A 12005-nucleotide genomic window follows, 5' to 3' on the forward strand; every position below is an offset into this window, starting at 1 on the left:
CGCGGGTTCGATTCCTGCCTCGGGCTTGGATCAAAGTACTGCAAAAACCTTGGGAGGTGCAATATGGCCACAGAAGCCGATGCGCCAACAATTACCAAATCAAAAAAAAAAAAAAATCTCGTATCAGAGAAGTTCACCCAGATGACAGTCTCAGAATCTCTAACTGAAGGAATAATTTATTCGAAGCTAAAGACAAAGATACCACAAACCCAGTGAAGCACAGACTGATCAGCTGCATAACTAAGAAGATATCAGGTGATTTGGGGAGCCAGAATATCATGGTGAAGAAGCAGATGAGCAAAGAATGCAAGGAGCAATTGACCATTGATGCAGCAGTTAATGGAGCAAGCCTACAAGAAGCACCACAACTTGTATACAGCCTACATTGACTACAGCAAGGCCTTCAAATCAGTGTCCCATAGCCGGCTGATAGAGACACTCAAAATCTACAAAATCAACCCGACACTGACAAACTTCCTAGAGGCAACCATCATCAAGGTCGAGAACATCACAACCAGAATGATCCCAATTAGAAGAGGAATCTTTCAGGGAGATGCCCCAAGCCCATTGTGTTTCTGTCTAGGCCACCATGCTCAACAATAGCAAGCACGGATATACCTTAAAATAAGGAAGGAAGAACCTGTGCAACCTCTCTCACCTGATGTATGTGGGTGATATCAAACTCTATGCAGCAACGGAGAATCGACAGCTAATCTGGATCACTGAAGAGTTCAGCACTGACATCGGAATAGAATTTTGTCAAGATAAATGCAAGATTCGTGGATTGCATCAGGGAAATCTAGTTGGCTGAAACTACCAGCTCAAGATCAGTGAAGAGATTGGTGCCATGACAAGAGGAGAGACCTACAAATATCTGGGGATGATGCAGTCTCAACAGATGGAACAAGGAGATCAAGAAGGCCTCACTGAGAAATACATTCAGAGACTGAGAAGCTTGCTAAAATTATAGCTGAATGGCAGGAATGTGGTCAGAGCCATAAAACCCTTTGCAACCCCAGTACTAACATACTCTTTCAGATCATAGATTGGACCAACACTGAGCTGGAGGAGATAATGAGATTGACCAGGGTAATAATGATCAAGAGCTGCCAACACCCGAAGTCAGACATCAAGAGACTGACCATAGCCCAGAGAGGGAGAGGTTTGACACACCTTATTGAACAATAAAGAAGGCAGTTAAGAACCTGAGGGATTACTTCCAGGAAAATACATGCCAATCTACCAAGCCACAAGGAAGATTGACAAATGGCACACAAAGTTCAACCTCAACAAGGAGATCCCAGTCACACAGACTGAAGAAGGGTGAAAAAGGCATTCCATCGAAGATTCAGTGATCTCCATCAAGGCAACATAGATAAGATGCCTTCCAATGCTTGGCTTATAAGTGGGAGGCTCTTCTCCAAGACTGAAGGATTCATGTTTGCCATCCAAGCCCATGGAATCAACACCGGCAACTGCAGGAAATACATCGCCACAGACCCCGGAGTGACAGATGACACATGTCGACTATACCACGTGGACCCAGAAACAATCTAGCACATCACTGCAAGATGCAGGGTTATCACCCATATGAAGTGCACCCACAGACATGACCAGGTGGCCAGGATAATACACCAGAAGCTAGTGCAAAAACACCATTTGATCAAAGAAAGTGTACAGTATTACAAGTAATATCTCAGGCTGTACTAGAGACCCTACTCACAAACTATACTGGGACCACTCTATAATAATGGACACAATGATCCCACACAACAGGCCAGATATAGTCTTCATTGATGAGAAGGAAATGGCCACTTACCTGATTGACATAGCAGTGGCCAACAACCTCCCAGAAAACATGAGTAAAATATCAGGAAGTATACAAACTTAGTTGTTGTTGTTGTTATTTGGTTTTTAGGAGCATTAGCAACTAAGGCCATATCTCCAGGGATATGCGGTGGTCATTCATTTCCTGACCTTTCCGCGGCACCTCCGTAGCCAGGTGGGAAGGAGCAGCAGTGCATAGCACACGCTTCTTGATTAGACCGGGGTTCGAGCCCGTCACCACCAAATACGGAGGATGTGGAAAGGTCAGGGAATGACCACCGCATATCCCGGAGCAATATGGCCTTAGTTGCTAATGCTCCTAAAAACCAAATAACAGCAAACAACAACTGACCTTTCTGCATCCTCCGTATTTGTTGGTCATGGGCTTGAATCCCGGTCTAATCAAGAAGCGTGTGCTACGCACTGCTGCTCCTGCCCACCTGGTTACGGAGGCACCCACAAACTTAAGACAGGAAGTCAAAGAAATGTGGCATATGAAACAGTTAATGATCATACCAGTCACAGTGTCAACCAATGGCATGGTGCCAAAGAGCCTCCATTAGAATCTAGCAGCAATAGGCCTTGCAGAGAACACTTACATGGAACTCCAGAAAGCCACAATCCTGAACACCTGTTGGGAGTAGAGTTCAACCAATAATAGTAACTGAACATAACCCCACTTCCCCAATGCACCTGGTACTAGCACCTGTCGTGGCATGGGAAAACTCATTAGGAGAAGAAAGAGATAAGATGATGATAAATGAGAAAGACGATAAAGATTGAGAATGGTATTAAGGGTAAATTGCTACAATGGATAAAAGGATGGTTGAGTGGGAGAAACGGGGTGGTAATCAATGGGTGCTGCTCTTCGTGGACTAATGTTATTAGTGGAGTCCCACAGGGTTCGGTATTGGGTCCACTGTTGTTTTGTATATTTATCAATGGTATTGATGAAGGTATATCAGGCTTAGGGCCGACTGGGCTAGCCGGGTGGGTAAAGTGCCTACCTAGCAACCCAAAGGTCGCGGGTTCGAATCCCGCCTCGGGCTTGGGTCAAAGTACTGCAAAAACCTTCGGAGGTGCATTATGGCCACAGAAGCCGATGCGCTAACAACTACAATACAATCAGGCTTAGTGTCAAAGTTTGCAGATGATACAAAGGTTGGCAGGGTTGTTAATGACAGTAATGGCAGTGTGCTACTGCAACAGGACCTAGAAAATTTGGGCAGATGGGCTGAGAAGTGGCAACTGAAGTTTTAACCTTGACAATTGCAAGTACTGCATATGGGTAGAAGTAACCCCAGAGAAACGTATCAACTGTGTGGTACTACACTTAAGGTGGTAGAAAATGAAAAAGACCTGGGAGTAATTGTGCAGTCAGATATGAAGTTTTCTGAGCAATGCAGACAGGCTGCCAGGGCAGGTTATGGGGTTTTGTCAATGATATATAGGAATCTTGCTAGCAGGGAAAAGGAGTGATTGTCCCTCTGTATAAGGCAATGGTCAGGCCACGCCTTTAGTACTGCTTACAGGTCTGGAGGCCTTATTTTAGGAAGGATGTAGATTTGCTTGAACGTGTACAGAGAAGGGCAACAAGATTGGTGAGGGGAATGAAGGGATCCTCTTACCAAGAGAAGCTTAAGTTCTGCAAATTGCAGTGGCTGGAGACTAGGCACCTGCGCGGTGATCTGATTGAGGTGTATAAGGCCTTGAATGGGTTGAGCACGCTGAATTTTGATGGGATTCTTCCAGTTGTTCAGATTACGAACCTAAGGGGGCATAATTCAAATTAAGGAAAGACAGATGTAGAATAGATGTGCGGAAATTTGCCTTTAGACAGCGGGTGGTTAATTGCTGGAACAAACTTCCATCTGTCGTTGTTGAGGTTGATAGGTTAAATAAATTTAAAGAGGAACTGGACAAACATTGAGGGAATCGTTGCGTGAATTAATTTTTTTTTTTTTTTTTTTTTGGCTGATGCTGCATAAGTTCATACACTTGCTTTCTTGCATCACATGCCACTACTACTACTACTATAAGAGAAAAGCTTGAAGCTTTGTGCTTTGTAGGCCTTTGGATTGTTTAATGTTGAACAATTTCTCATTAGGCCTAAAATCATGGAAGAAAAAGTTTTAGAATAAAAATTATGAACATTTTTGTTGTTTTCATCTATTGAAACTAATATTAGTCAATGACACACGCACACACATACGCAGTGCGTGCGCACACAAAAAATGATTAGTATTAGTAGTGGAATATGATGCAGGAAAGCAAGCTTTAAACACCATCTGTCAAAAAAAATGAAAATAATAAAAAATACCCATATCATCTGTCAATCTCTCTGTTTGTCTAATCTTTCCTTAAATTTATTCAAATTACCCACTTCCATGATGTCAGGTGGATGTTTATTCCAACAATCAATTACTCTCTGGTTTAAAGAAAACTTTGATAAATCTGTCTGCAGCCATCATTTTTCAATTTAAATTTATGCTCCCCTTATGTCATTCAAGAAACAATGATGATGCTGTCAACATTTGCCCTCCGTTAACTTAATCCATGTGTAAAACTTTAAAAACATTCCAATCAGATTTCCTTGCAATTGCCTAGTTTATAGATGCTGCAATTTGCAGAACTGAAGTCTTTCTTGTTAAATTAGAAGTATCCTTTTGTGCCCCTATTTTTTTTTTTTTTTTTTTTTTTTTGTTGGTTAGTTGTTGGCACATCAGCTTCTGTGGCCATAATGCACCTCCCAAAGTTTTTGCATTTTCTACTCTGATCCAAGCCCTAGGCGGGATTCAAACCTGCGACCTTTGGGTTGCCAGGCAGGCACTTTACCCACCCAGCTAGCCCAGTTGGCTTTGTGCCCCTAATCTTGTTGCTCTTCTCATCACCCATTCTCTCCTAAGATGAATCTTTCATACCTGCATACAGTACTGAAGATGCAGCCTAACCATTGCCTTGTACATTGGATAATAACCTCCTTATCCCTTTGGGCAAAGTTCCTTTATGTCATCAACAGTACTCCATGAGTTGTTATATCAGCAAGTCTGCATTTATCAAGAACTTTCTGTTGGATTGTACAGTTATCCTTGTCTCTTTCATTCTTTGCTACCTTGAGACTGGTAGCAAATGAAATACGGGAATAGGGTTGCTAATTAGCTGCCACGATTACATCATTGTAGCTAGTTAAATTGGTTAAACAAGGTCTCCCCTTAACCTGTTAGAATTGTTCACTTTTATGATGCAACTTATGTATTCTATCTTTTCTGAACACAATTGTAAAAAAATCGATTTTTTATATTAAAACATATTTTAAATTAATTTTTGAAATTACAACTTCCTTTAGACTTCTCTGTGAGAAAAATTTAAAATTGAAAAACCTGCACACCTCAATGAACACCTGCAGTTAGATGCCAATCTATCAGTAAGTTCCCTCCACATTAATGTGAATTGTGTGTGTCAAACAGTTTTTTTATCAGATAATGCATCAATCTCACAATTGATGCGTTATCCAGAGAGCATTACTGATTGGAGGAAAGTATGCAGCAGTAAAACCAGTGCTATCAATAACTGTCCATGACAGATTCCAATCAATATGTGCATATAATTAGATTTCATTTTTGTAATTGTGCAATAATTAACAGAAATTTCTGGAATTTTTAGTGGAGAAATCAAACAAAACATTTTAAAAAACAACAATTTTCTGGAGTTTTGTTGAACCCCTCATGTCCAGTTCAGGATTAACAAATCTATGCTGTGATTGCCATGTACTGTATTCCTGTCAAGGTTCTTCTGTTATAGGTGTAGATGGTTGAGGTGGTATAAAAAAAGTGATGATATTAAGATCTGCATGTTCTCTCTCTTTGTGCAATAGCTGTTAGCAGGTGTATATTTTAAATGTCTGCTTCTCCTCTGCTTGTCTTCATATTTCTAAGCAAAGATGGTCATTTCATCTTCTAAATGAGTAAAAGCTTCTAACATTCCTTGGTTGCTATTAATTTTTGTGGCTGCAGCATTAACATTTCTACAGCCTTGTCTTTTATTCTTTGATCAGCCTCCTCAGCATTGTCAAAGCGCTAGCATCTTTTTTTGCAATTTTCACCATGTTTCTTGTATATCGTACACTGATTTTCCTAGTCCAAAGTAATTTTTGATGCAACCATGCCTCGGTTTTCTTCAAGCTCAGTTTATATTTAGTGTCTCAAATTTGTTTTGTTTTGTTTCATCCATTAATGAACATTTTGGATTCACTTTAAAGGGACTGTTACAGTGAAATAAATGAATCAAATAAACACAGAACGAATAAATATAGTATACAGCACAGTACTTCAACTTATTAAATTATGTTTCAGTTTGGGTGAAACTGTCACAATGATTTATTTTTACTCAGCTTGTCTTGCTGCTATTTGGCGGTGTGCTTTTTAATATTTCTGAAAATTATTTTTAATCTGTTGTTTAAACAGCCTCCGTAGCCGAGTGGTCAGGAGCGGGAGTGCAGTAGCACACGCTCTTTGAGTAGACCAGGGTTCAAACCCCTGACTGCTGAATACGGTTGATCTGCCAACCAGCACTGGACCAGCGTGGCAGATTATGGTCCATTTCCCTCAGCATGAATTGTTGAGGAGGCTTCCATCCTGCAGTGGGTTGATAATGGCTGTGCTTTACCTTTTTTTTATCACAAGGTGAGAGATTTTCAAAACTGAATATTGGTTACAATTTATATTTTTGTGAGATTGTGCTCAGTATTAGTGGAGTAACATTCCTTTATATTTGATCAGTTTTTTTTTTTATATATTTTTTTTGTTAATAGCACGTGATTATCAAAATATTTAATTTATAAGTAATGCAATAATGAAATGTCATTATTATTGTTAATCCAGGAATGGCATCTTCTTGGATCAATCGAGTATTCCTTTTCATTGCTGCCAGTGGAGGACTGCCAGAAAATGAAACAACTTTTGCTGAGTTGCTTCAAAATAAGGGCTATAGAACAGTGCTTATTGGTGAGTTTCTATAAACTGGTAATTTCTTGAATTCAAAGTAACTGATTATCAGAATAATACTGCATATTTAACTTTTGGTTTAGTTCTTATTTCATATCACTTATTTTTTTAATTTGCTTAAAATATTTAATGTCCAGAGGATATATATCTGAGAAATCATGAAAAGTAGGGCTTTCTCATTGTCGTGTGTTTATGAACCCATCAGGATTTAAACTAATGTCCCTGAAGAACATACCTAGTAAATGTGATTGTCTTAAAATATTTCCAGCAGAACAATATTTGCCTTTACAACAAATTGTTTTAGTATGGTATTACTTTTAAACAAATGGCATTGTCAAGAGGTTTATCTGCTGTTTATTTAAAAATTGTGATAAATAAGTAGCTTGAAGGTTCAAATCATGTAGGTTGGTATATATATATATATATATATATTTTTTTTTTTTTTTTTGTTTTTGGCTAAGAAATTTTACTCTTGGTAAGACTATAACTAATTTAAAACTCTGACCGTAATGCTACAGCATAATGTGAACTTGATAGTGTTTATGTTATAGATATAGATCCTGGTGCCCTCCTTGAGCTTGCCAGGGAGGGCCCCAGGAAAAAAAAAAAAAAAAAACTCTGGAAGGTGAAAAGAGAGTTGGGGGAAGAGTGAAGGTAGGAGAGAACAGATAAAGATAAGGAAGGTGGATGATAGGAAGACTGTCCACCTGTAAATGGAAGTTAAGGGGGAAAGAGGGGCACTCCTTTGGAGGGAGCCCATCTTCCACACGGCAGGGGGTCAAGAACAGTAAAAGTTTTGTGGTGGTAGTTTACTAGGTGAGGAGATTGGATGTGGGATTGGTTGGGGACAAAGTCACAAGGGCCAGGGTGCCCTATGAGTTGGGGGGTAGATCGCACTGTGGGTGCACAGTGGCTCTCTGTATAAGATCCCACACTAGCCAGACCAGCTGGAGCTGGTATTAGCAGTTAACACTCCTGAGGGAAGAGGCATGGCATCAGCATGGCAGAGGCTCCTAATAATAGGTTGCCCCTCACTGCAGTCTAATTTGGGGACCTGTCAGAACACACATACACTTCACATGTTTGGCCTATCTGTACACCTTTAACACATACATGTGCATACTTTTTTCTTTTTTTTTTTTTTAAAACTTATTTAGGGGTAGACTGAATAGTAGGACATAGGACAACTCTCTTATACACATTTATCTTGCATTCATTATTCAGCCAAACAGGACACAGGTGCCACCTAAACAGCCTTTGTCAGACTATCATATTTATTTATTATTATTATTTGTTATTAATTTAATTAATTTATTTTATTTTTTTGTACTATTCATAAACATTCATTCAGTCACCACATAGTTTATGCAGGTAACCTGACATTCTCACATATATATATATGCATGCAACTCAATCTACAGGTACAACTTTATTTTTTATTTTATAAATTTTTTTATTTATTATTTTTTTTATATTCATATTCAGGGTACAACAGTGAACTTTTTTAAAATGGCTATCATTATTATGTTCGGACATAGGAAATTTCAAGGTCATTAAATTTTTAAGGAACTATAATCAGTCACTGGGAATTCTTAGTAGAATAGTTGTGCTACCTGATAGCCTTGATGTAGAAGTTTTCAGGATACCAAATTGTATTTAAAAATACTCACGTGTTGCTGAGTTATACATTATTGGTATTTTCAAGGTCACAGTAATTCTACCGAGTCAGCCAAGTGGATGTTTCCAGGAGATAAAAGAATTACAGCAGTGCCACCTACCTGTTCAGTGGTGACTAGAAATTCAGCATAAATTGCGTAAAATTATTAAATTGTGACATCACAAGAAAGCTTCATCGCTGAATAAGAGCTACTCCATTTATATGGCTGCAGCAGGTTTAGTAGATCGGCAGCTTAAATCCCAAGCCCGGATAAATGATGATGGTTAACGTCAGGAAGGGCATCTGGTCGTAAAAACTATGCCAGAATCAATAGATGTGTTCCGGTTAAGAAGTTAATCCAACTAGAGGAGAAAAAGAGGATGTAAAGTGTGAATTGGGAACATTGAATGCAACCCCCATATAACGTGGGAAAAGACTAAGAAGAAAATTCAGGGTACAACAGTCTACATATATAGGACATGCACATTCAGCCATCCTTTTCACTCACTTATCCTACTCACTACAGTACCCTGAATAGGACTACTCTTTTTTTTTTTTTTTTTTTTTTTTTAGGTTGAGCAAACACATACAGGAAGGTCAAAATGTGTTTGGTTTGTTTCATGATGGTCTCTGGAGTTTCCCCCATTAGCCACTGTAGCATCTATACGAGGCATGTGCCAATGCTGGTAGTGTGGTAAGCATGGGTAGATTGGTGTGTTGTTTGCTGTCTCCTGGCATCTTCACAGGCATGGGGCATAGAACAAGTTTGTTCACTGTTCTCTGCCTCCCGTCCCTAGCCATGAGGAGGCGTGCCAGGGTATACAGAGTGCACTGACGGTATGTCCAGGAAGAGGTTCCTCTGGAGAGGAGTCTCCCCCTGGGTCCCCCCCAAAAAAATCCTGAAAGGAACATGAGTTACAGAAGGGAGATGGGTATGGGAGTGGGAATAGGTGATAGGTAGAGTGGGGAGACAGTTGAAGCATCCCATACAGGAAGGACGTGTGTGTACCCTGTCTATGGCGGCTCCCAGACTAATGTCCATCTCCACTTAGTGTTACTGTGATGAAATACAGAAACTCTGTAAAACAGGCCTGTGGTTAATGAATTTATATGTAGTGTTAGTGAATGTTTTGTTGTATGTGTTGTGAGTGTCAGGCCTCTTTGCTACCAGGGAGCAGCCATCACTTGGACAACTGCTGCCCAGTGCCTGTCCTCGGCACGTGGAGCCAGACCCGTTTCCTGTATTTTATTGCATCCACTGGAGGTAGTGCAAAACCAGTGGAAGCATTAACCCAGTACAGTGATACCCCGAAGTTACGCGATAGGTGGGTCCGACGAAAATCGCGTAAGTCGAATTCGCATAAGTCGGGGTAAAACTTTGCATATAAATACATATAAATTTTGCTTAATTGGGACCAAGGACTAACAAAAACACTAGTTTAGAAGAAAAATATTAATAAAATTGCAGTTCTTTATACATATTAATAAAAATATATATTAAAAAAATAAATGACTTACTTAAAGTTATTTCGATGTCGATGGCTTCATAAAATCTAACAAATTCGTCTGACGACACAGCGCCTTCTTTTTTTCACGCAGAATTTCTTCGTAGCAAGCTAATAATTTTTTTTATTCCTTGCTTTGTAACTGTAACGCGTTCTTCGTTGGAGTCTATGTTTTCTGAAATTTTTAAGCTCTTTTCAATTGAGCTGAGACCTTCTGTCAAGTTTGCAATTGTTATGTGCTTTTCTGGTGGAACTGGGTCTGAAGTGTCGGATTCAGTTACGTTTTGCTCACGCATCTCTATGAGCTCATTCATTGTCAGCTCCTGACTATGTGAATCCAACAGCTCGTTGACATCATCACCATCGACTTCCAAATCTAATTGCCTGGCAAGATTAACAACTTCTTCTATCACATGAGCGACATGATCAGTTTCTGGCGTTGTTTTCGTCTCGTTTTTGAAAAAAAATGGACAAAGTTTCTTCCAGACACCATTCAATGTTTTTTTGTGAATTTCATTCCAAGATTCTCCAATGATTCTTACGGCATCTAAAACATTGAATTGTTTCCAAAAGTCTTTAACAGACATATCACTATTTTGTCTCATAGCTTCATTCAGATGTGCAAACGAACGCCTCGTGTAGTAGGCCTTGAATGTTTTGATGACTCCCTGGTCCATCGGTTGAAGCAAGCTGGTTGTGTTTGGAGGCAAAAACACAACTTTCACACGTGGGTCGAAATTAATTAGGGTGGCAGGAGGGTGACCGGGTGCATTGTCAATAAGAAGCATCACTTTAAATGGAATCTGTTTAGATTTGCAATAACGTTCGACTTCTGGTATGAAGTGATGACCAAACCAGTCCTCAAAAACGGAAGCTGTCACCCAAGCTTTATGATTTAACTTCCAAATCACTGGTAAACTAATTTTAGATATGTTTTTTAAAACTCTTGGGTTTTCGGAGCGATAAATTAAGAGAGGTTTTAACTTGCAGTTACCAGCTGCATTCCCGCCAAGCATCACTGTCAATCGGTCTTTGGAAACCTTAAAGCCTGGAAAGCTTTTTTCTTCACGCGCGATAAAAGTTCTTTTAGGCATCTTCTTCCAGAACAGGCCAGTCTCATCCACGTTAAATACGGTTTCACTGCTATAGCCACCTTCTTCTATCATAGCCTTGAGTGTCTCAGGAAAAGAAGACGCAGCTACTTTATCGGCACTTGCTGCCTCTCCACTCTCCGCGATACTGTGCCAGTTACAGCGAGTTTTAAATCGGTTGAACCAACCGTTACTAGCTACAAAGTTTTCATCTTTGTGCGCCTCCTCAGCTTCTTCTTTCAACCTCTCAAAAATCAGCTTAGCTTGATAGCACACAGTGTTCTGATCGACTGGACAATTCTTCACTTTTACTTGATTATCACACCATAATTTCAGCATTCTTTCCATCTCAGCAATAATACCATGACGTTTACGAATTATGCTTGAGTTCAAGGATTGAGCATTTTTCACCGCTTCGAGAATTCTTTCTTTATCTTTTATGATTGTTCTTACTGTGGATTCCGGTAGCTCAAACTTCTTTGCCAATTCACAAATTTTCATTCTGCTATCAAAATCCTTGATAATGTTAAGTTTACATTCCAAAGATATCGTTTTCCTTTTCCTACTAGGTGCAGGAGAATCAGATTTACTTCGTTTGAACGACATAGTTTTTTAAGGGTTTAGAAAACTTTCGTTGATCGTAGAATCGTATGTAATTGTGCAGGTAGAGTTCGCACGAAACACGTCCAATGCGTATCACAGCAAGTGAAACACTGAGGGTCGTTTTTCATATGCCATCGATACAGTCAGTCCTCGTATAGAACGATAGTGTTAATTATGTTCCTATAAACCCTCGTGCAATAAACAACAGGCCCTATGGGAAAAATCGGGTTAGGTGCCGACCACCCAAGATTGAACACACATTTTATTGCTTTTCTTTTTCTCTCTGAGTGTGCAGTGTCGTTACCAGGACGCTTCCTTT

General features: G+C 39.7%; 1 protein-coding gene across 1 annotated transcript in view; it reads left to right on the forward strand.

Annotated features, from left to right (window-relative positions):
* The window catches only part of LOC150076916 (steryl-sulfatase-like), a 54139-nt gene that overhangs the window by 9068 nt on the left and 33066 nt on the right, over positions 1 to 12005 (forward strand). The window contains exon 2 of the mRNA XM_090385732.1: positions 6708 to 6830. Within this exon, the coding sequence (XP_090241858.1) occupies positions 6708 to 6830 (123 nt within the window). The remainder of the gene's footprint in view (positions 1 to 6707; positions 6831 to 12005) is intronic.

This window comes from Mastigoproctus giganteus, chromosome 12, assembly GCF_048544385.1.
Source record: "Mastigoproctus giganteus isolate SK-2022 chromosome 12, ASM4854438v1, whole genome shotgun sequence".
NCBI classification, from domain to species: domain Eukaryota; kingdom Metazoa; phylum Arthropoda; class Arachnida; order Uropygi; family Thelyphonidae; genus Mastigoproctus; species Mastigoproctus giganteus.